At 51.6% G+C, this 19797-nt stretch overlaps 1 protein-coding gene across 1 annotated transcript; it reads right to left on the bottom strand.

Moving 5' to 3' along the window:
* Nucleotides 1–14916: 14916 nt before the first annotated feature.
* On the bottom strand, nucleotides 14917–16493 carry KBTBD13 (kelch repeat and BTB domain containing 13). Its single transcript, XM_049611776.1, has one exon. It carries the CDS (start codon nucleotides 16371–16373, stop codon nucleotides 14994–14996), a length of 1380 nt encoding a protein of 459 aa, XP_049467733.1. The 5' UTR covers nucleotides 16374–16493; the 3' UTR covers nucleotides 14917–14993.
* Between the last annotated feature and the right edge of the window lie 3304 nt (nucleotides 16494–19797).

Raw genomic sequence — 19797 nt, 5'->3', positions numbered from 1 at the left:
TGAGGAGCCTCCCTAGTGTTTCCCATAGTGACTACACCAGTTGCGTTCCCACGAACAGCACACAAGGGTTCCTTTTCTCCACATCCTCACCAACACTTGTTATTTCGTATCATTTTGTTAATAACCATCCTAACTGTTGTGAGATGACATCTCATTGTGGTTTTGATTTGCATTTCCCTGATAATTAGTGATGTTGAGCATCTTTTCATGTACCTGTTAGCCATCTGTATGTCTTCTTTGAAAAGATGTCTATTCAGATCTTCTGCCCATTTTTAAATAGAAAAAAAAATTTGTTGTTGTTGAGTTATAGGAGTTCTTTATATGGTTTGGACATTAGCCCATTATCACATATATGATTCACAAATATTTCTCCCATTCATTAGTTGCCTTTTCATTTTGTTGATGATTTCTTTTGCTGTGCAGAATCATTTTCTTTTGTTCATTCACTTGTTCATTTTTGCTTTTGTTGCTTTTGCTTTTGATGTCAGATTAAAAAAATCATCACCAAGACCTATGTCAAGGAACTTACTGCCTATGTTGTCTTCTAGGAGTTTTATGGTTTCAGGTCTTACATTCTAGTCTTTAACCCATTTTCATTTAATTTTTGTGTATGGTATAAGATGATGGTTGAGTTTTATTCTTTTGCATGTGTCTGTCCTGTTTCCCCAGCCCCATTTATTGAAGAGACTATCCTTTCCCCATTGTATATTCTTGGCTCCCTTGTTGTAAATTAATTAGCCATATATGTATGGATTTATTTCTGGGTTCTCTGTTCTGTTGCATTGATCCATGTGTCTGTTTTTACACCAGTACCTCTGAGGATTCTTATTCAATATAATGGGCCCATGGCCAGTGTGTGTGACCCTCAGGGCCAGCAGATCTAGGCCTTCTTCTGCTCTGACAATCTGGCAGTCTTTCCTTATTTGTGGAGCAGACAGGTTGGGACCAGGATTATCTCCAGTCACCCAGGCCTACCCTCTGGAGGACCCCAGGCATTGAGAGGACCAGTTGTGGGAACTGTTCCATGATGAGGCAGCAGAGGTCAGAAGCCAAGACATTAGCGCCCCCGCCCTTCCCAACTGGCCCTGTGCAAAGACCTGCAGCAGTTACCAGAGAATCAAGACCTCTCAGACATCTCCACCCAGCGAGCAGGACTGGACCTGGAGCAGGGGCCCGTAAAAAAACAAAATCTTCCATGCTTCTCATGGCTTCAACCCAGACACCTTGTTGGAATGTGTAGTGAGGACTTCTGCAGGCCTATACAGGCCTAAACAACAAGTCTGGGACCAGAACCCAGGACTCCTCAGGTCTATCCAGCCCCTGGGTGCTTTCCACTAAGCCTCAATGCCTGCCAACTTGAAATCACATTAAAAATATTCTTTGGCCTTAAAACTTGCTTTGAGTAACTTGCGGGCAATGCAAAACTATTTGAGAACATTGGCAAGACGGCATAAAGTTGGTCAAAAACAAAACTGCACTTGAAAAGAATAAAATTCAAGTTCAATTTCTAAAAAAGCAGTGTTAAATCCAAACCCATTTGTATTCTGTTTGTTTTTAAAGATTTTTTAAGTAATCTCTACATCTAGCATGGGGCTTAAACCCACATCCCTGAGACCGAGAGTCACATGCTCCATTGACTGAGCCAGCTAGGTGCCCCTCAAAGCTATGTGTGTTTTGATTAAGGTAGTCTGGCCTCGGCCTGCCACCTTATTAAGTGCCCTTGATTAGAGGCGGCCAATTGGCAGGCTCCTCACTCATGTTGCACGTCCTTCCGCTATGCCACTCCTCCCATCCTTCACCCACCTGCACAAAACTTCCCACTCCTAGGAAACTACTGCCTGATTTAAAATGGGGCATCAATCTGACCCCTAATTTCAGCTCAGGTCATGATCTCTCAGTTAGTGAGTTTGAGCCCTATATCAGGCTCTGTGCTGATGGTGTGAGGCCTGCTTGGGATTTTCTCTCTCTCCCTCCCTCTCTTCCCCTCTCTGCTCACACCCTGTCTCTCAAAATAAATAAATAAACTTAAAAAAACAAAACTACTTTGTTAAAAAAATAAATAAAATGGGGCATCAATCGGCACATTATAAATTTAAAATATTTTTAGGAGGTGGGATAGTGTAGTAGTTAAAGGCATGGGTTCTGAAGCTGAAAGCATAGATCTGAGCTGAAACTGTAGCCTTATCACTAACTAGCTGTGTCACCTCTAGAAAGTCCCATATCCTCTCTGCACCTGAGTTCCTTATCTATCAAATATGGATTCTGAAACTTCCCAGTTGGGATGACTGAATGAGATAGCACACAGGCAGCTTGTGGCATGGTATCTAGTAGCTATTTACTGGTTTATACATATTTATACCCTGCCGTGGTTCTGTAATCACTGCTACCTTTACTCTGATCATCCTCCTCATCACTGTTATGGTCAACAAATCTCTAGCATTTATAATGGAACTCAGAAAACCTGGGAGAACGCCTCCAACCCCACCCATGACTCAGCCTCTCTGGTCAGCAGAGTGTAAGGAAGCCACAGCAGAGGATTCTGGGAGTACCACCTGAGAGGGTAATCTCTACAGCTAATACTAAGGGTCAGGTGACTGTATTGGTGGCCCCTTGAAACAGCAGCAGATGACACACTTTGCTACCTGAAGGCAGGATCTTAACAAGATGACTCCTGGAGAGGGGGCCAGGAGGATGGCGGAGCCAGGGCACTGGGTGGCAACCGAGTTCTGGCCTGGAGAAGCAGAATGAAGCAAATTCTACCTTGTTTCTTGCTGTCACTTCTTTCCCCTCTACTCTGCCTCCTGTCTTCCCACCATGTTCCCTCAGAGCTCAGTGCCAGCAGATTGAAGAAGGGCTCCTGACTCTGGGAGTTTAGGGGTGGGGGGAGGTAGTGTCTCATAGACTATTTCTGGCTGAACTCTCAAGTTCTTTGCTCCCTTTCCGGGGGGGGGGGGGGGGGGAGGTGTGTGTATATTGCCCTCTAGCTGACCCTTCTGCCTCCTTCTTATAAGGACCTTTTGTGATTACATCGGACCCACCTGGATAATCTAGGATAATCTCCCATCCTGAACCCTTAACTTAATCACATCTCCAAAGTCCTTTTTACCATGTAAGGTAACATAATTCCAAGGATTAGGACATGGATGTCTTCAGGGGACCATTATTCAATGTACCACAGAGGGGCAATGCTTAACCCAAAATAATATGTGACTAATGGTGGAATTTCAAGCAGTCACATAAAGGAGTTTTGTTGTGTTTTGCATTACTCTTTATACAAGGGACGTTTCTATTTTGGAACAGAACGACTACAGAGCAGGCCTTACCCAGAGGCCAGGGTCTCAGGCAAGGCTGGGCGCTCACCAGGCTCAGGCTGACAGCTGGCTCCACTCTTCTCCCACCTCTGGTAGGAGCCTCTGGGGGCTCTTGCTTCAACTTGAGTCAGCCTTCTGCAGCTGACAACAGTCTCCTGGCACCAGGAACAGCACCAGCTGAGGGGCTGCCAGAGCCTCCTCTCAGCCCCTGACCTTTCCACTCTGGGGATGGTGGAGGGGGTACACCCTCAGGTGAGGGCTGGCCTCCAACGATCAAGTGGAGAAGTCAGGATACTCCCCTTCCTGGACCCCCCTTCTCTCTCAGCCCCCTTCCCTCCACACTTCCTCCCAGTCCCTCCCAGGCTGACCTCTAGCTGCCCTGTCCTCTTATCTGGTGATTAGAGAATTCCTTTGGTGGCCCCTGCAGGGAGCACTCTTGGCCTGTTAAAAGAGGATTTAGGGAGAGATCAATGCTTAACTCATGAGTAGTGGTTCTTAAGTGATGGTTTTTAGGCCCAGTAAAAGCTGGCAACTGGAAGGGGTGACCCTCCCGTCTCTTCATCTCATTTGACTATCAATTCTGTCTGTTGTAAAACTCACTGCAAGGAGCATCTGAGGCTCTAGGGAGCTCTGGAAATGAGCTAATGGGGGATGGGGAGAGGTTTCCAGAGCACCCCCCTCCTCCCCAGCATGGGACCTCCCAGTACATACCTCTCCTCACTCTCCATTGTCAGGGCCAGGGCTTTGTTCCCAGACATGCTGGGGTCAGAGGAAAGCTTTAAGAATCAGGACTCTCCCAGAAACTCTCTCTGGTACGCACACACTCACTGGCCTCAGGGAGGAGTTGTGGGACATATATGGCTGCGTGCTAGGGACAAGGGTGGTCCTGAGTGGGGCAAGAACTGATCACTCAGTCCTACTCCAGAGAGGACCCACTCAACTACCAAATCTTTTAAGCGTGTCCCATGAATTCAGCCCTGCACTAGTCCCTCTAAGAAGACACAGCCCCTGTTTCTAGGTGCTACACTCAGTTGGTATAGCCAAAGCTACCACCAAAGAACCATTCACTTACTAATTCTTCCACCCAAGAAACCTTTATTGCATACCAGCTGGGTGTCAGGCCTTGCTGGACCCACAATTAGGAAAAGGTGGGAAGAAGAATGAGAAATGGCCCGGCCTGGGGCAGGCAGGTCACCAGTGCTAGGTTGGCCAGCGTGGGTCAGCATGGCAGCTGGCTGAGAGCAGGTCAGCGCCTGTGCTGGTGATGATGGCAGTGGAGGCAGAAGCACAGGCAGGCTTTGGGCCAATGAGGGCGCTGGAGGTCGCACTTTGCCAGCTCCCCCTGTAGACCTGGGTCCTAGCCAGCACCCCTGCTGGCTCTGCTCCCAACTCAGCAGTGGGGCACTCACCCCTGTCCCTGCCTCTCTCCCTCTCCTGGCGAGTGGCCCTGCCTCCTGCCCATTCTCTTCCTGAACCTGTCCTTATAAGGCCACCCACTCAGGAGACGTGTGTGTTGTCTGTCCTCTGGGAAGTTGCCCACACAGCGTCATCGGCTGTTTTACTGTTCAAGATTTTTAATCTATGATTTTATTTATTTATTTATTTATTTATTGTCATTAAAAGAATGTTTTAAGGCTTTGCAGAGACATTAACTAACTGGGTGTTGGGTGAAGGCAGAAGGATGAAAGCCTGGGGCCCAGGACCCAGGATAGACTGGTCCCAGGGCATGGCTTAATCACAGATTCTGAATACCCTCAGCAGTCAAATAATCCCATGAACCTCAGCAGGCCCTGTGCTGAGCACAAGGAAGAGAGGGAGGATGGCGATCGGAGGGGGACATCGGGGACTCCACCATGAGGACAGAAAATCCATAAGCCACCAATTCTGGTGCAGCGAGGGCAGCCTCCAGGCAGAGGTGAGACCCCATGCTGCAGAAGCTTTGTGCCTGGCTGGGAGATCTAGGAAGGGGGCACAACTGAGCCAGGCCTGGCAGGATGGGCAGGAGTTCTTCACATAGAGAAGCGGAGGAAGGACATTCCAGTCTGCAGTCACCCAAGCGCAGGACAACCTGGGGCCGGAGGGGACTGGTGAACTCGTCAGTGTGCCTGGACCATTGTGGCTGGCCCTTAAGGAGTCTGGGCTTGGTGCTGCAGCCAGGGAGCAACAGTCAACACAGTGGAGCCAACAAGGATGATGGAAGAGAGACCTTAGCAGTCACTACAGTTTTCTGGACACCCACCTACTCCTTTCCCTTCTACCTATTCCATTCTATTCCAAGGTCACTCCCAATTTTAAGTGACACCAGTGAACGTGGAGGAATTTCCTCCCCCAGCTGTGGGCCATCTTAGTGTGTCATCAGTCAAGATGCCCTGTCCTCCCCTGACCAGGGCATGGGCATGTGCCACCCACACAGCGCCAGGCTGACTCTTCTGTGTAACCTTGGTATCTTGAGCATACTCATTCTGGCTGCAGCCTCGGAGGGCTGTAGACAGTTCCTGCTGCAGTGGACCCTTGCCACTGCTTGGCTCCTGTGCTTTCCCAGACAGGTGCTCTGGCCTTCCCGGGAAGCCTGGAGCTGCCCCAAGTCCTTCCAACAGAATCCTGTTCTCCTTAACTTAGCCAAAGATGATTGCTCTTGCTGACAGCCACAGCACCCTGATGGATGCAATGAGAGAACACGAGTAAAGGCAGCAGCCAAATGGGGTAGGGAGTGTGTCCTATCACTTCTGGAACCTAGAGAAAAGTCTAAGACTGTAAAGTGGGATGAGGGAAAGGTGGTTGGAGGCTTGCAAGCCCTGGTTCTCACTGAAGGGACTTCTCTCCATCAGGGAGCCTACCTTGTGGTCCTATAACTGCCAAAGGGGCTGCCTCCTTCATTCCTCTGTGAAGCCCTGGGTGCAGGGACTAAACCTGGTTTGTCTCTCTGACCCTGGTGCCTGCCACAACCGGTGGTTAGAGAATGTGCTCCAAAGTGTTTGCTGAATGAAGAGGAAGGAAGGAAGGGAAGGAGGAAAACCCACGAAAGTTAGCCCACCGAAGGGTGGCCCATACTCAAAGGTAACTGACTTCCACAGAGGTTTCACCAAATTGCCAGGTGAAAGACTCACCAGAAAGTATTAAGGAAAGCTCTGGGTACCTGGGATAACACCATCAGTGAAGTGATTTCAAGGGACAAAGGCAGCCAGTCCCCATTTCTTAAGTGCCCTGCCTCTCAGAGCCTGGAGGGACCACATGCGGGGCCTGGTGTCTACTGGGAGGGGCCTGGTGTTAATTGGCACAAGGCCTCCTAGTACCTCAGGGAAGGGATAGAGGGCCCAGTTGACTCATGACCCCTGGATGTGCTCTTTTGGAGAGAATGTGGCCCCTTTTAGATTGGTAGCAGAGCTGAGCAGAGACAAGCATGGGTCACCGTCCCACAGGCCAGAAGCAGCGACCACACTCTGTGTGGTGGACCAGGCTGAGCTCTGAGGAGAAGGGCAGGTGCTGCAGGTCAAGGAAGGACCACTTCTGTCTCTATGATGAGGGCCTCTGCAAGAGCCATCCCAACCCCAGGCTAGGTGGAGACAGGTGACCAAGGAGATGGCCTAGCAGCGGTTCAGGGCTGTTTTCCAGGTTTCTAGGTCACTACTTCTGAAGCTAAGTGTTGGGCGTTCCCCCAAGTGTTCAGGGCTTTCAGTTACTGGGACCAAGAATATAGGGCTGATACTTTTCAGTATGTGGTAAGAGGACTCACATGCCTGCCCCTCCACCTTACCTGGGCCTAGGTCCCTAAGACAGTGCAGGGTCAAGGAGTTATATTCTGGAGACAATGCCTAATCAAGAGGAATGGTGGCAGATACCTTCAAGGCCAAAGCCCCACTCTGGCAATCTCAACCACACCATATAGTCATTAATTACCTTCTCCATCTGGAGTCAGAGCGACTACTACTGGCAGGACAACCCACTGCCCTCGCCTAAGGGCACAGGGCTTTCTGGTTTACCGGCACTTGCTGTGGGCCTCACACTGTCCTGAGCTCCTTCTGTGTACTATCTCACTCACCTCCCAACAGCCCTCACTGACAGATGCCACCTGAGGCTCAGAGAGGTTAACACCTGCCCTAGGTCATATGGTCAGAAAGTGCTAGAGTTAGAATCCAGAAGGTCTGAGCTAGCAGCTGGAGTACTCTGGCTCCCCTCACCATGGGCCTGGCACACACATGCCCTCATCTGACCACATGACAAACATGTGCACAGATAGGCTATCATCTTCGGTGACAGATACAATGGAGGGCTCAGAAAGGTAATGCAACCAGGCCAACATTACTCAGCAAAATGGATGGCAGCGAAGGTCTCCAGGGCCCCCCTTATGTGTCCTGTAGGATCCCTTCGTTAAACCTGGTAAAGGTCAGGTCTGGCCAGGGCTGCAGGGAACCAGGCCCTACCTAGAGGCCGGGGCTGCAGAGCTGCCTGGTCCCTGGCTTGGGATGGGACAGCAGAAGCTGTGCTCCCTGAAGCTCATGCATCTGGTCCTGTTTCCGTTCCCAGCCACTCCTCAGAGAGCCTCTAAAGGTCACTTTTTTCCCCTCAAATTCAAGTGGCTCGGGAGGCAAAGGCCCTAGCTTCCGGACACGGAGGCACCACCCCTTCTGGTAAGATGTTCTTCTGGTTCCCATCACTGTGTAATCAGGCCAAGGCCTGATGGACATTTTCCAGTATCCTTTGCTGTGCCCAAACCTAGCCACTCAGTGATAGATGCCTGGAGAGACCAGGGCCAGAGGGGACAGGGCATGTATCTCAGCAGGAAAGGATGGCACACTCAAATTGGGTCATCAGAGGCTCTTTGCAAGGGCTGGAAGGCTACTACAGGAACAGTGCAAGACTAATGACACAGAGGCTCTCACCACTCCTGGGCCTGGAGAGTGAGTGGGAGAAGAGCTGTAACTTAGGCCACTGAAGGGAGATCAGTGTGAGGCAGCCCTGCAGGGAGGGGGCCGAGAACAAAGTCCCCTGACTTCCCATCTTCCCCACCCCTCACCTTCTGCTGGTGCCTCTCTTCTGAACTGCAGTCAAGGGAGCCCAGTGATTTACCCCCCAAGGGCAGCTTCCTGGGGTGAGGAGCAGGAGAAGGGGAGAGTGGACCTGGAAGGGCAGATGGGATCCGTGCAGCAGAGGGCAGGGTGAGGGGCTTGGCACTGGAACTCAGGAAACATGTTATCTAGTTTCCATATTTACTACCTCAAACACCTGCTGTGTCTCCCCACTTCCTACAGAATAAGGACCAAGTTAGCCTGGCATTCAAGGCTGTTTACACTCAGATTCCAACCTACCTCCCTAATGGGAAGGCTAGTGGTGCCTCACATAAGTTATCTGCACAACGACTCTGTATACGGTTAAGTCTTATAATCACAAACGTTTCATAAAGAAACCAAGTTTGCCCAGGTGACACAGCTGGCAAGTAATGGAGCTGGAGTATGAACCCAGGTCCCCTGATGCCAAAGCTGATGCTTACTGATCATGCCATCCTGTCTCCTCACTGAATGATAAATGCACAGACTACAGGACAGTACTTGGCTCGTCCAAAGCCTGCCTGCCTCATGAAGAGAGTCCTGATAAAGGGAGGGGGTGGAGAAAGGGATGTGGAAGGTGAGCATAACACATGGTGGCCTGTAGGTTCTCACATCACTCTTACCAACCCTCCGGGGCAGGAACTGTCCTCCCTGTTTGGAGCTGAGACACATTCATTTTAGCAACATGAAGGTACTTAGCTGTGGTCACAGGGCAGTTACTGTCAGAGCCGGGGTTGACTCCAAGATAAGCTGGCTGCCTGGCAGACACAGCTGGCCCTCTGCTGAGCCTGCAAGATCCTCAGTCCCTTCTTTCCACCCCCACCCCACTAGCAAGCTCCCTTTCTTTTTTTTTTTTTTTTAAATTTTTTTTTTCAACGTTATTTATTTTTGGGACAGAGAGAGACAGAGCATGAACGGGGGAGGGGCAGAGAGAGGGAGACACAGAATCAGAAACAGGCTCCAGGCTCCGAGCCATCAGCCCAGAGCCTGACGCGGGGCTCGAACTCACGGACCGCGAGATCGTGACCTGGCTGAAGTCGGACGCTTAACCGACTGCGCCACCCAGGCGCCCCGCAAGCTCCCTTTCTGAGCACCTGCACTTCCCTCTGCTAATCAGGACTGGGAGTGGGGGGGTTAGGCGCATCTACAGAAAGCCCTTGTTAGAATGAGAATGTTACTGAAAAGCAAAGCACACTGGGCCACGCTCAGGATTATCAAAATTAGTGTGTGTGTGAGAGATTTGAAGGGCACAGGTGCCCAGATGCCACATTAGAGTTCAATTCCTTCGTCTCTGTCCACTGAATGAAAGCGGAGGGCTGAAAGAATGGGACGCCAGAAGGGCGAGACTTAACTAGAAAAATAAGGATGGAGGTTTGGAATCAGGGAGGGCAGGCCTGATCAGTCATTTGGGGGGACCTCCCACAGGTGTCCTACAGGCAGCACAGAGATGCAGCATGGTGTGATGGGAAGAGGATTCTGGAGATGTGGGTTTTAGCTCAGGGTGGTCCCCTGCGTTGCTGTATGTCTCCGGGCTGGTTACTTCCCCCCAACCCTGACTTCCCTTTCCTTCCTGTAAAAAGAGACAGAATACCCTTGCACGAGATGTTTATACCCTGGCCCAAGACCCTGCAGCCCCACAGAAGGCTCCCTTTACCTTGTGTTAGTTGCTGAGAAACCAGAGAGAGGGGTTCCACCTTTCCATGCTTCCCACTCCAGCTGGGGCCGAATCATGTGGGTTGCAGAGGACACCACGTGGATGAGTCCTTAAAGACCCCTCCATGGGGGTCCCATGTTCTGTGCCCAGGATCAGGTGCTCAGAGGAGGACTCTGAGCTGACATCTGTTTCTCCCATCAGCACAGTTAACTTGCCCCTATTCCTGGCAAATGACAGCAACCTGAAGCAAAGCAATTAGGGTGAAAATGAGACCCAGCTGCTCGGGACCAAAGGAAAATAAATGGACAGCCCTGTGCGTATTCCAGTATTCCACTGCAGAGAGGAGCGATTCCTCACAGGATGATTAGCACTTCCAACTCCAGTCTCCTCCCCTCTACTGAAGGCAGAGAAGTGAAGGCAGAGCTGCTGTTGTTCTCAGATCCCACTCTCCCCTGGAAGTACAGTGAACCCCACAGCGCATCACCTCCCCATGAAAGCCTCCCCTGGTCGCCTGCCCTGCCAGAAATGATACTCCTCTCCTCTGAAATCTGACAGCCTCTATGAATTTTTCCTCTGATTGATCAGTTCATTCATTCATTCTTTTGACATTCATTGAGCACCATTCATTCATTAAATAATTAAGCCCCTACTATGTTCTAGTCACTGTTCTGAGTCCTGGTGATAGAGCAGTGAAAAACTCTGCCTTTGTGGAGCTCAGGTTTTAGTAGGAGGAAACAGACACTAAAGAAGTAAGTTTAGCATGGTAGATGATACTAGATGCTATGGAGGAAAATAGGAGAAGGGAGTAGAACAGCAGAGAAGGGGGAAGTAGATTTTATGGCGGGGGGGGCAGGGGGGGCTCAGGAAAGTCCTCAGAATGAAAGTGATATCTGAGCAAAGGCCTGTAGGAGGTAAGCAGTCATTCAGGGGCTAAGTGGGGCAGGTATGACTGACACAGTACCTGTGCAAAGGCCCTGAGGTTGGAATGTGCTTGGTGTGTTTGAAGCAGTGTGGCCTGGGATAGAGTGGTAAGAGATGAAGTGAGGGAGGAAATGGGGCAGGGGATTCTGAAAGGACTTGGGCTTTCACTCAAGTGAAATGAAGAACCACCCAAGGGACTGAATGGAGAAATAACAAGGTCTGGCTGGCATTTCATTAGTATGGCTCAGGCTGACACATGAGCAGACTGAAGGGAAGCAGGCCCTGGGTGGAGGGTGGGAAGTTCCGGCTTCTCCTTCTGCCTCTGTGAGGCAGGCTATATAACCAAAACAGGATAGTTTCCAGGGAAAGGAAAGCTTGGAGTGCAAGGCTTCCAGAGTCTGGGTCAAGGAGAAAGTGTGTGGCGGATTGGAGAAAGATCCAAAGAATTGGGCTGCAGGGCTGTCATGGAGGCTCAGGAAAATGCCCCTTACTGCATTAAGCTCGGGTGTGTGTGTGTGTGTGTGTGTGTGTGTGTGTGTGCGTGCGCGCAGATCTCTCTGGGAGGACAGACTTCTCAAGAGTGGGTTTCCAAGCTGGGACAGAGAGATTTTTTTAAACCCTGCCATCTGGGTTTAGTTACCCCTAGGTGTCTATGTGTATTTGCCCACCTGTACCTGGTTTGGCCTCCCAAACACCTTCACATGTGGTCAAGTCTAGGTGCCAGGGTATAAGAGGCTGAGAATCCCAAGTCCTTGCTCTTCCACTTGACTGGCTGTGTGACTTTGGGTGACTCATTTGAGCTTTCAGGTGGTTTGCTCACCTGCACACAGACATGGTGAGCACCCTTGCAGTGGGTGGTGGGAGGAACGACAGAGCCTGACCTATAAGGTCAGAGAAGGGGGCCTGCATTATGAAAACCTCTCCACACCTTGTGAAAGGGAGGGACAATCTGTGAAAGTGCAAACAGCCCTCAGAGCCTTAACAAGTCATTAGCACCCTCAGGAAGCAGGCTCTTAGAATACCAGCTAGATCCTAAGGCAAGATAACCCAGGAAAGTTAATTTTCCTATGACAGGCAGAGGGAAAGGGCATTTAGAGGAGCAGGTAAATCCCAATAAGAGGTGGTGCAGAGAGAAGGGTAACAGGGAGAGGAGTGCTAAGGAGACTGGCAGAAACACTTTGTCCATCTCAGAATGTCCATGAAGGAGGGAAGCAGCTACAGACAACAAACATGTGGCCTTGGGTTCAAAGCTGGGCTCTGCTACTTCCTAGTTGTGCCTCTTCTAATCACGTGACCTTTGAGTGTTTGATTTTTTTTTTTAATCTTCAAGAGTAGGGGTTTTGCCAAGCTGTGTACCACTTAAAATTCTTACAGAGCTTAAATCAACTGTAGGAAAGCTCACTGTGAACACTGCCATTATCATGCACAAAAGACATCTCAGAAAGGGCTGCTCTGAACCAAGGAATACCACCACCCCAGGAATACCACCCCACCCTGTGGACAGGTTCACACAGCGAGCTGCAAAAGCTGACAAACACAAAGCTCTGTGGTTTGAGAGGACAGGTGAGCTGATGGATCTCAAGATGGCAAATCTCAGGGTGTTCAGCACTGGTCGGGAGGAGTAAGGAGAGTGCTCTAAACTGTTAAGAGAAATTATCCATAACTTAGGAATAGGTAGGGGCACCTGGATGGCTCAGCCAGTTAAGCATCCTACTCTTGATTTCAATTCAGGTCATGATCTCATGGTTTGTGGGTTTGAGCCCACATTGGGCTCTGTGCTGACAGGGTGGAGCCTGCTTGCAATTTTCTCTCCCTCTCTCTCTCCTCACCACTGCTCATGCTCTCTTTCTCAAAAATAAACATTAAAAAAAAAAGAGAGAAATAGACAAAAGGACTATGTATCTTTTCAATGTCATTGTGGGGCAGAGTTGAACAGTTAAGCATTATTTAATTGTCTCGGGAAAAATTAAATACCTCTGTTTTACAATTTACTATTGATTAGAGTCCTGACTTTGCAAAGCTACGTGCTAACTAGTAGCTGCATGTATAAACAGGTATATGCATGTATGTGAAGTCCAGTACAGAACCACCAAAGTTACAGTTTTATTGCCCTGGAAGACACTAACCAGCTTCACCTCTTATTGTAGCAAAGGTACTTCAATATGTCTTTTCCAACTAAAGACACAAATCTCAAGTGGTCTTCTGAACCACTCTTTTGGTTCTCTTGTTAATGGGTTAAATAAACCTCTGACATGTGATAAAAATTATACTTTGACAGAATCAAAAAGTGAGAGAAGGTATCCAACTCCCACAATGAGGTAGGACTGGAGAGGGAAGACGGATGTGAAAGTACTTTGCGTGTTATTCACAGGATGCAAAAATCAGGATTTATTGATGTGATTCATCAGATTAGGCTATTCCAGGGCAAGCAGGTCCTGGGCTTCTGAGGGCAGCATTCTCCAGGGCCTGGGACATAGGTCAGGGAAAAAGGCAGCTAGAGCAGCCCTAATGCTAGGCTCCATGCTGACGCTGCATTCTAGGCTTGTGATGAGGTTAGGATCTCCTATGGGTCTCAGGTCCAAGAGGATGGAGACCATTCGGGACACCCAAAGAAGTCTGCCCAAGGGCATGGAGAAGCTGGAGGACATCTGACCAGACATCAGGGTAGGAATATTCTAAAGAAGGCACAAGAGTCCTCATCCAACACCAGGTTCCTAAGGAGTACAGCCTCTACAGCCTGAGGTTCTTTCAGGACCTCATTATTTGATTCTGTAGGTGGAAAAGTGCTCAGGTCAGTTGACAGGACAATAGGATCTCTGCGCTTGCCATCTGCACACGTGCATGGCTTCACACATAGAATGATGTCAGTAAGGGGTCCAATGAGCAATGCAGGTAGCCAAGGTCAGGAACAGCCAACCCTGCACAGAGGAGGTGGGTACAGAGCCAAAAGAAGGGTGAGGGGTGGAGAGGCATTCCAGGCCCAGAGAATGGCAGGAGCAGAGGCTAGAGGAGAATGAACCTGCAGAGGGTGGAGGAGGGATACAACTGAGGGAGATGTGACAGTGAGACCCGGCCAGGACTGGGCTCCTACCTTGAGTAACCTACAGTCATGGAAGTTAATAATCCACTGCCCAAAGGGTGATGGTAAATAAGTAAGTGGGCAAGGGGCTTGCAAATGAGCTCTCCCCTGCCAGTCCACATCCTGTAAGGGGGTGTGGGGAACCCTACCCCCGCTCCCCATCTCACTTCAGGTTTAACTCAGTTATTGTCTCTGCAAGCCATCCTAGCCTTGCCTCCTCCCCAAATGCCTCCATCTATAGCTGTTCCACCTTAAAGGCTGGGCTCTCAGAGCCTCTTGCCACCTGCCCCAGCTTTCCCCCATCTCCTCTTCTGAGCTGTCTGCACCTTCTGAGCCTCCCCTGCAGCAGCTAATTATCCTGCCTGTCTTCTCCATACACTTTGTATACGATCCTCCTTCCTGCAGTTACATATCTTTCCTCTCCGTATTTTCCCTTTGCCCGGATTTCTTCAATATTTTGTTTTATTCCATTGTGAGGGTTTTTGTTTTGCCTGTTGCCTTTAGCCCTCGTGGATCAAGACAAGTGTGTGTAAACCTTTTGTTGTCTTGGATTAGACTCTAGGGCTTTGTGGACCCCTCTGGCAACTACAGCTACATTAAGCCTAACACTGTGCTGGGCACACAATAGGTGCCTGATTTTTGCCTACTGACTGGCAGTTCGATTAACATCACCTAACTCACTCCTAGCCATTCTCAATTATTGGCCCATTCACATACAAGCCTGAATTACTGAAATCCTACCCCCTCACTGGCATTGTGACCCACCATCTCTCAGCAGAGCCCAAGTAATTTGAGGGCTCAGACCCTGGCGTCGCCCTTACTCTTTGAATTTCTTGGACATGTTCATATCACCAGAATGCCCAAGACCTGGATGTCTCAACCAGGGAGACCGAAGTTCCACACAGCTCCAAAGGCCGGCTTTATAGACTCTGCCATGGCTCAGCGAAGACTCCGGGATATCCCCTCCTAAGACCAGCCCAGGGTCACAGTTCTGGTGTCGTGGAGGCCACAGGCCCCGGGGCGCCAGGAGGCAGTCTAAGAAGAAAGGTCTGCAAGGAGCCGGGCCTTGGGAAACCGGCCTTCTCCCTGAGCAACCTCCAGGTGCCACCCTCGATGGCATAGAGCAGCGTAAACATGCGGTTGACCGTATAGACTGTATCGCCGCGCACCACCGCTGTGAAGAGAGCTCCCTTGCTGTTGACAAACTGGCCAGGCAGCGCCGTCCACTGGCCCGTGGCCAAGTTGAAGCAGTCGATGGCGCAGTGTAGGAAGTCGTCGGAAGGTCCATTGCGCACCACATAGAGGCTGTCGCGGTGGGCCACCATGCAGTGGCCGTAGCTCTGCGGGCGCCGCAGCTCGGCCACCGGCAGCCACGTGTCGGCCCGCACAGTGTACTCTACTATGGCCGTGGTGTCAGCCGGCCTCCATAGACACACAAAGAGGCGGCCACACGCCTGGGCGCAGGGCACGCCGGCAGCCGGCTGCGGCAGGTCGGCTACGAAGCTCCAGCAACCCGCAGCGGGGTCGTAGCGCTCCACAGAGCTCATGGGCATCCTCTGGAACTCGCCGCCTATGGCGTAGAGGCGGCCGTCGAAGCCAGCCAGCGCCGTGTCGTAGCGCGGCTGGTGCGGGCTGGGGAATTCGCGCCACGTGCCGCTGGCCGGGTCATAGCAGAAGCCCAGTTCCACCACCTCCTTGCTGGCGCCCCTCACGCCACCCACGATATACAGCTTGTTGCCCAGCGTGGCCACACCCGCCAGCAGCGTGCTGGCCTCCAGGGGCAGCGCGGCCAGCGTGCGCCACGCGTCTTCCTCCTCGTCTAGGTAGCACAGCGTGCGCGACGCGTCCTCCAGGAAGCCGGGCGCCGGCGTGTGCGTGCTCACGGCCACGTAGCTGCTGGGCCGCAGCGCCGCTACGTAGGCGCGCGCCTCGGGCAGCGCCAGTTCGGCCGCCAGGTCGTGCGCGCTGTCGCGGATGAAGAGCGCGGCGCTGTGGAATACGTCGTGCAGGCCGAAGACGGCGGCCGCGTCGCACAGCAGCGCGCAGTTGTCCGACGTGAGGCTGTGCTCCAGGAAGCGCGCCAGCGCTGGCGCCTGCAGGAAGGCGGCGCACTCCACGGCCTGCAGCAGCTCGTCGGCGGCCGCCAGCGCCGGCCGCTCGCCGCGCAGCACTTGCAGCATGGTGTGGAAGCCGCCAGCGCTCAGCGCGCCCAGGCGCACCTCGGCCGCGCGCGTCTCCCGCATGCCGGAGCGGAAAAGGCCACGGAAGAAGCCGCAGTGCTCCACTAGCAGGGCCCGCTCGGCCTGGAAGAGCTGGCCGCCCACCCACACTTGCACCGGGGGGGCCTCTGGGGCCCGCGGCATGGCGAGCGGGTCTGGCTGGGGGCCGCCGCGGGGGCCTGGATTCAGCGGCCACCACCGACTCTGGGGCTCCCCCAGAGCGGAAAAAAACTTCCCGGGGGATATAAATATCTCCCTGGCTAAAGATAGTATGGCTCATGTGATGTGGTGGCCGGCAGGCTGGATGGCTGCTGGCCGGAGGGCATCTGGGAGTCATGCAGGGTCACTCACTTCCGTGTGGGAAATAGAAACAATAGTGACCACATATGGAGCACCTAATGCATGCGGGGCACTGTGAGAGCTGCTTACGAAGATACCCCCTTTTAACCTGTGCTAAAGCGACTGTATGCTCCTGTGCAAGTACCCCAACTCGGCCTTGTTTCCTCAGAGTGTACCAATTGGGATAATATCTGTAAGATGTTTAAAATGAGGCTGAGAGAATTTACATGACTTGTTCAAGGCCATTCATCTGGGAAGAAGCAAGGACAGGATTAACATCTAGCCCACCCCACTGGGTTGGTGGGTAGCTAAGTTTCTTGGACGCTGGAGGGAGAGGCAGCAGAGATAAAGCAAATAGAGTGGACCGGACTGGGGTCGGGAGCAGGTTCTAATTTAGCCTGAACCTCTGCCCCTGGCTCTGGGCTGGTTCAGTCTCCTTTTCAGCCTTGATTTCATTCTCTGTAAAAAATGGGAGGGTAGCAGGTGAGCGTCCTTCAAACCTCTGAATGTAGAAGTACTTGACTTGAGCTAGGAATGGGAAGCTGATGTCTGCTCCCCACTCGTCCCTCCGTTGCTGTGTAGCTCTGGACCTTGGGAAAAGGTAAGTGGGGCTGATGAGAGGATCATAAGTATATAGATGGGAAGGGGAAGGGTTCTTGAAATAATAATAGTTAACACTTAATTTGCATGGTATATCAGGCACTTTGGTAAGCCATTCGACTCCTGTCATTCCTGCAGTAATCCTATGAATAGATACTCTCATTTTTCCTCATTTAATAGATGTTATCCATGTATTGCTCACAGAAACACTATGAGTCTCTATTTCATGGATGAAGAGACTATGGCACCAAGAGTTTAGTCACATGCCCAAGGTCACATGGCAAGAGAGTGGCAGAGCTAGGACTGGCTTGCAAACAATCTGACCATAGAGAGTGTTCCCCTGACTACTGTGCTCTGCTGCCTTTCTGTGCTACAAATGCTGGGTATTCACCTCTTGACAGGAGGTCACAATTGGAAGAAACTTCAGGCTCCTATGGTTTAACCCCTTCATTTACAGTGGAGGACCAAAAAGGGAATTGGCCTGGGTCCTGTAGCTTGGAGCAGACAGCCCTAAGCCTCCTGCTGCTGACTGCAGGGCATTTTCCCCACTGCAAGAAACTTCCTTGAGTGACCAGCTAAGACTTTGGGTTCCAAAATGTCAGGTGGAAGAGAGCTTAGAGACTATTTTCTTCTGCCACCTTACTTTACAGGTGGGGAAACTGAGGCCCAGACCTGTGTAGGATGGTATCTGCCATTCAGGACATGTTCAATTCCAGGCTTTCTTTAGGAAGATGGAGTGGCTCACAGTGACAAAGCCACAGTTGGGAGGGGGCAGGGGAACTTCTCTCACCGCTAGGACACACACACATGCACAGATCCTCACGTATGAATCTGCAGACCAATGCAAATGTGCCTCTTCTGCCAGGGAACTCCCACCCAGTTCACTCAATCAAAGCAGGGCAGGGATATGGGGACCACTTGTGTGAGCCTGGGAAGCCAAAGGCCTGGAGGAGGCAGCCAGAAATATCCAGGACGCTCTGCCCCAGGGACCAGACAGGAAGAGTAGGAGGAGATAGAGGGGGTGGGCAGGAGTCCTCACAAATACTATCCCAGGCCTTCTGCCAGCCTCCCTCCTTCCCTGAAGCCAGACATTGGCTGAAAGCCTGACAGTCGCCCTCCTGGAGGAAAGTGGACTCGGCGGTGCCCAGTCCTGATTCTGTCCTTGCTGGTGGCCTCAGGGGTGGGGAGAAGGTATCCAACTGTTCCCATTTCACAGATGAGGAGAGGAAGGCCTGTAGATGGCTTGGGCTTTTCCTTGTTATGAACGAAGATGTGGGACAGGGTTGAACCCTGTCCACTGACCCCAGGCTCCAGCCCAGTACTAGCCTTTTCTTAGAGGAGGGAAACAGCTGCCTCCTGCCAGGCCCAACCTAAGGGACAGGGGGACACAGTTCTCCCAAATGGCCTATTCCAGGCACCTGGTAACTGGCAGATAGAGACACTGGCTGGCCCTCTCCTGAGAGGAGTGGAAGGAGAGCAACTCTTCCTGGCTGAAGCTGGCTCCCAGTCCCAGTTTTTCACTAGTCCTGCTCTGGCTTCAGTGGGTTGGGGCACTGTGTACACACCCAGCTCTGGCTTCAGCAGCCAGGCAGTGGGGAGGGGGTCACCCAAGGGGGGGGTTCATGGCTCTAAGACTGGCCTGAGGATCAGCCATTTGGCCCTCCTCCCAAGGCCCCAGTGGGGTGTTGTCTGCAGCTGGTGAGAGTTTCCTCTACCAGACAGTGAGCATCCCTCTGGGACTCGGAGAGGACGAGGAACTATCCTGGCTGTAGGCAGCCCACAGAGTTCCCAGGCCCTGCCCGACCTCACACCAACCTCTCTCTCCACTTTGCACCCCCATACTGTGTGAGGTTCAGGGTGGGGGCAAGGAAAGGGGGAATCTGTCTGTGTCAGACTCTGAGCCTTTCTAGAGCACTCACCTAGCCTTGTTCATCTCTCTATCCACAATACCTGGCACCAGGTCTGTTAAGTGGACTCCTGGGCCCTAAACCAAGTGGGAGTCCCCAGTGTGATGGAAGAGACAACCCCATTCCCCAAAGTGCCTGCAGTCTCATAAAGGAGACATAGCCACAAGATGCCCTGAGCCTGATGGTGGACCCCTGACCTTGCCACCCATGGCAGTGTTTCTGCACACAGGGTAGCGAAGCGCTTGCCTGGGCCTGAGGAAGAGCAGTGGACTAGGAGGCAGGATTCTTGCCAGGTTCTAATGCCAGTACCACCACTGACTTGCAAAAGCTACCCAATCTCTCTGGGCCTTAGTTCTTCATCTGTGAAATGGAGCTTGGATCTGACTTCTAAGGTTCTGTTTAGCTTTGACATCTGAATTTATCACTGAACGACCACAGAAGTGTTTGTCATATTGTGCTTCCAGGGAATACAGTGACGTCACAAAGGGGTCCCAAAAGCTTAGTTTTATGTGGAATGGCTCCTGGGAGGTGGGTGGCAAGGGTAGGACCTGGCATCTGGAAATCTTCACAGGCCTTACCTGTCTAGACCTGTACGTGTCCTACTCATTCTCTCCAGAGACATCTATCGAATACATGCTCCAGGTCCACTGCTGGGCAGGGTCATTTTGAGCACTTGAGGGCCCCTTATAGGAGCCTCAAAGATTGGGTGTAGGGGATAAGGA

Source organism: Panthera uncia (assembly GCF_023721935.1).
Source record: "Panthera uncia isolate 11264 chromosome B3 unlocalized genomic scaffold, Puncia_PCG_1.0 HiC_scaffold_1, whole genome shotgun sequence".
NCBI lineage: Eukaryota > Metazoa > Chordata > Mammalia > Carnivora > Felidae > Panthera > Panthera uncia.
The sequence above is the reverse complement of the archived record's forward strand: the minus strand, read 5'-3'. Positions and strand labels throughout refer to the sequence as shown.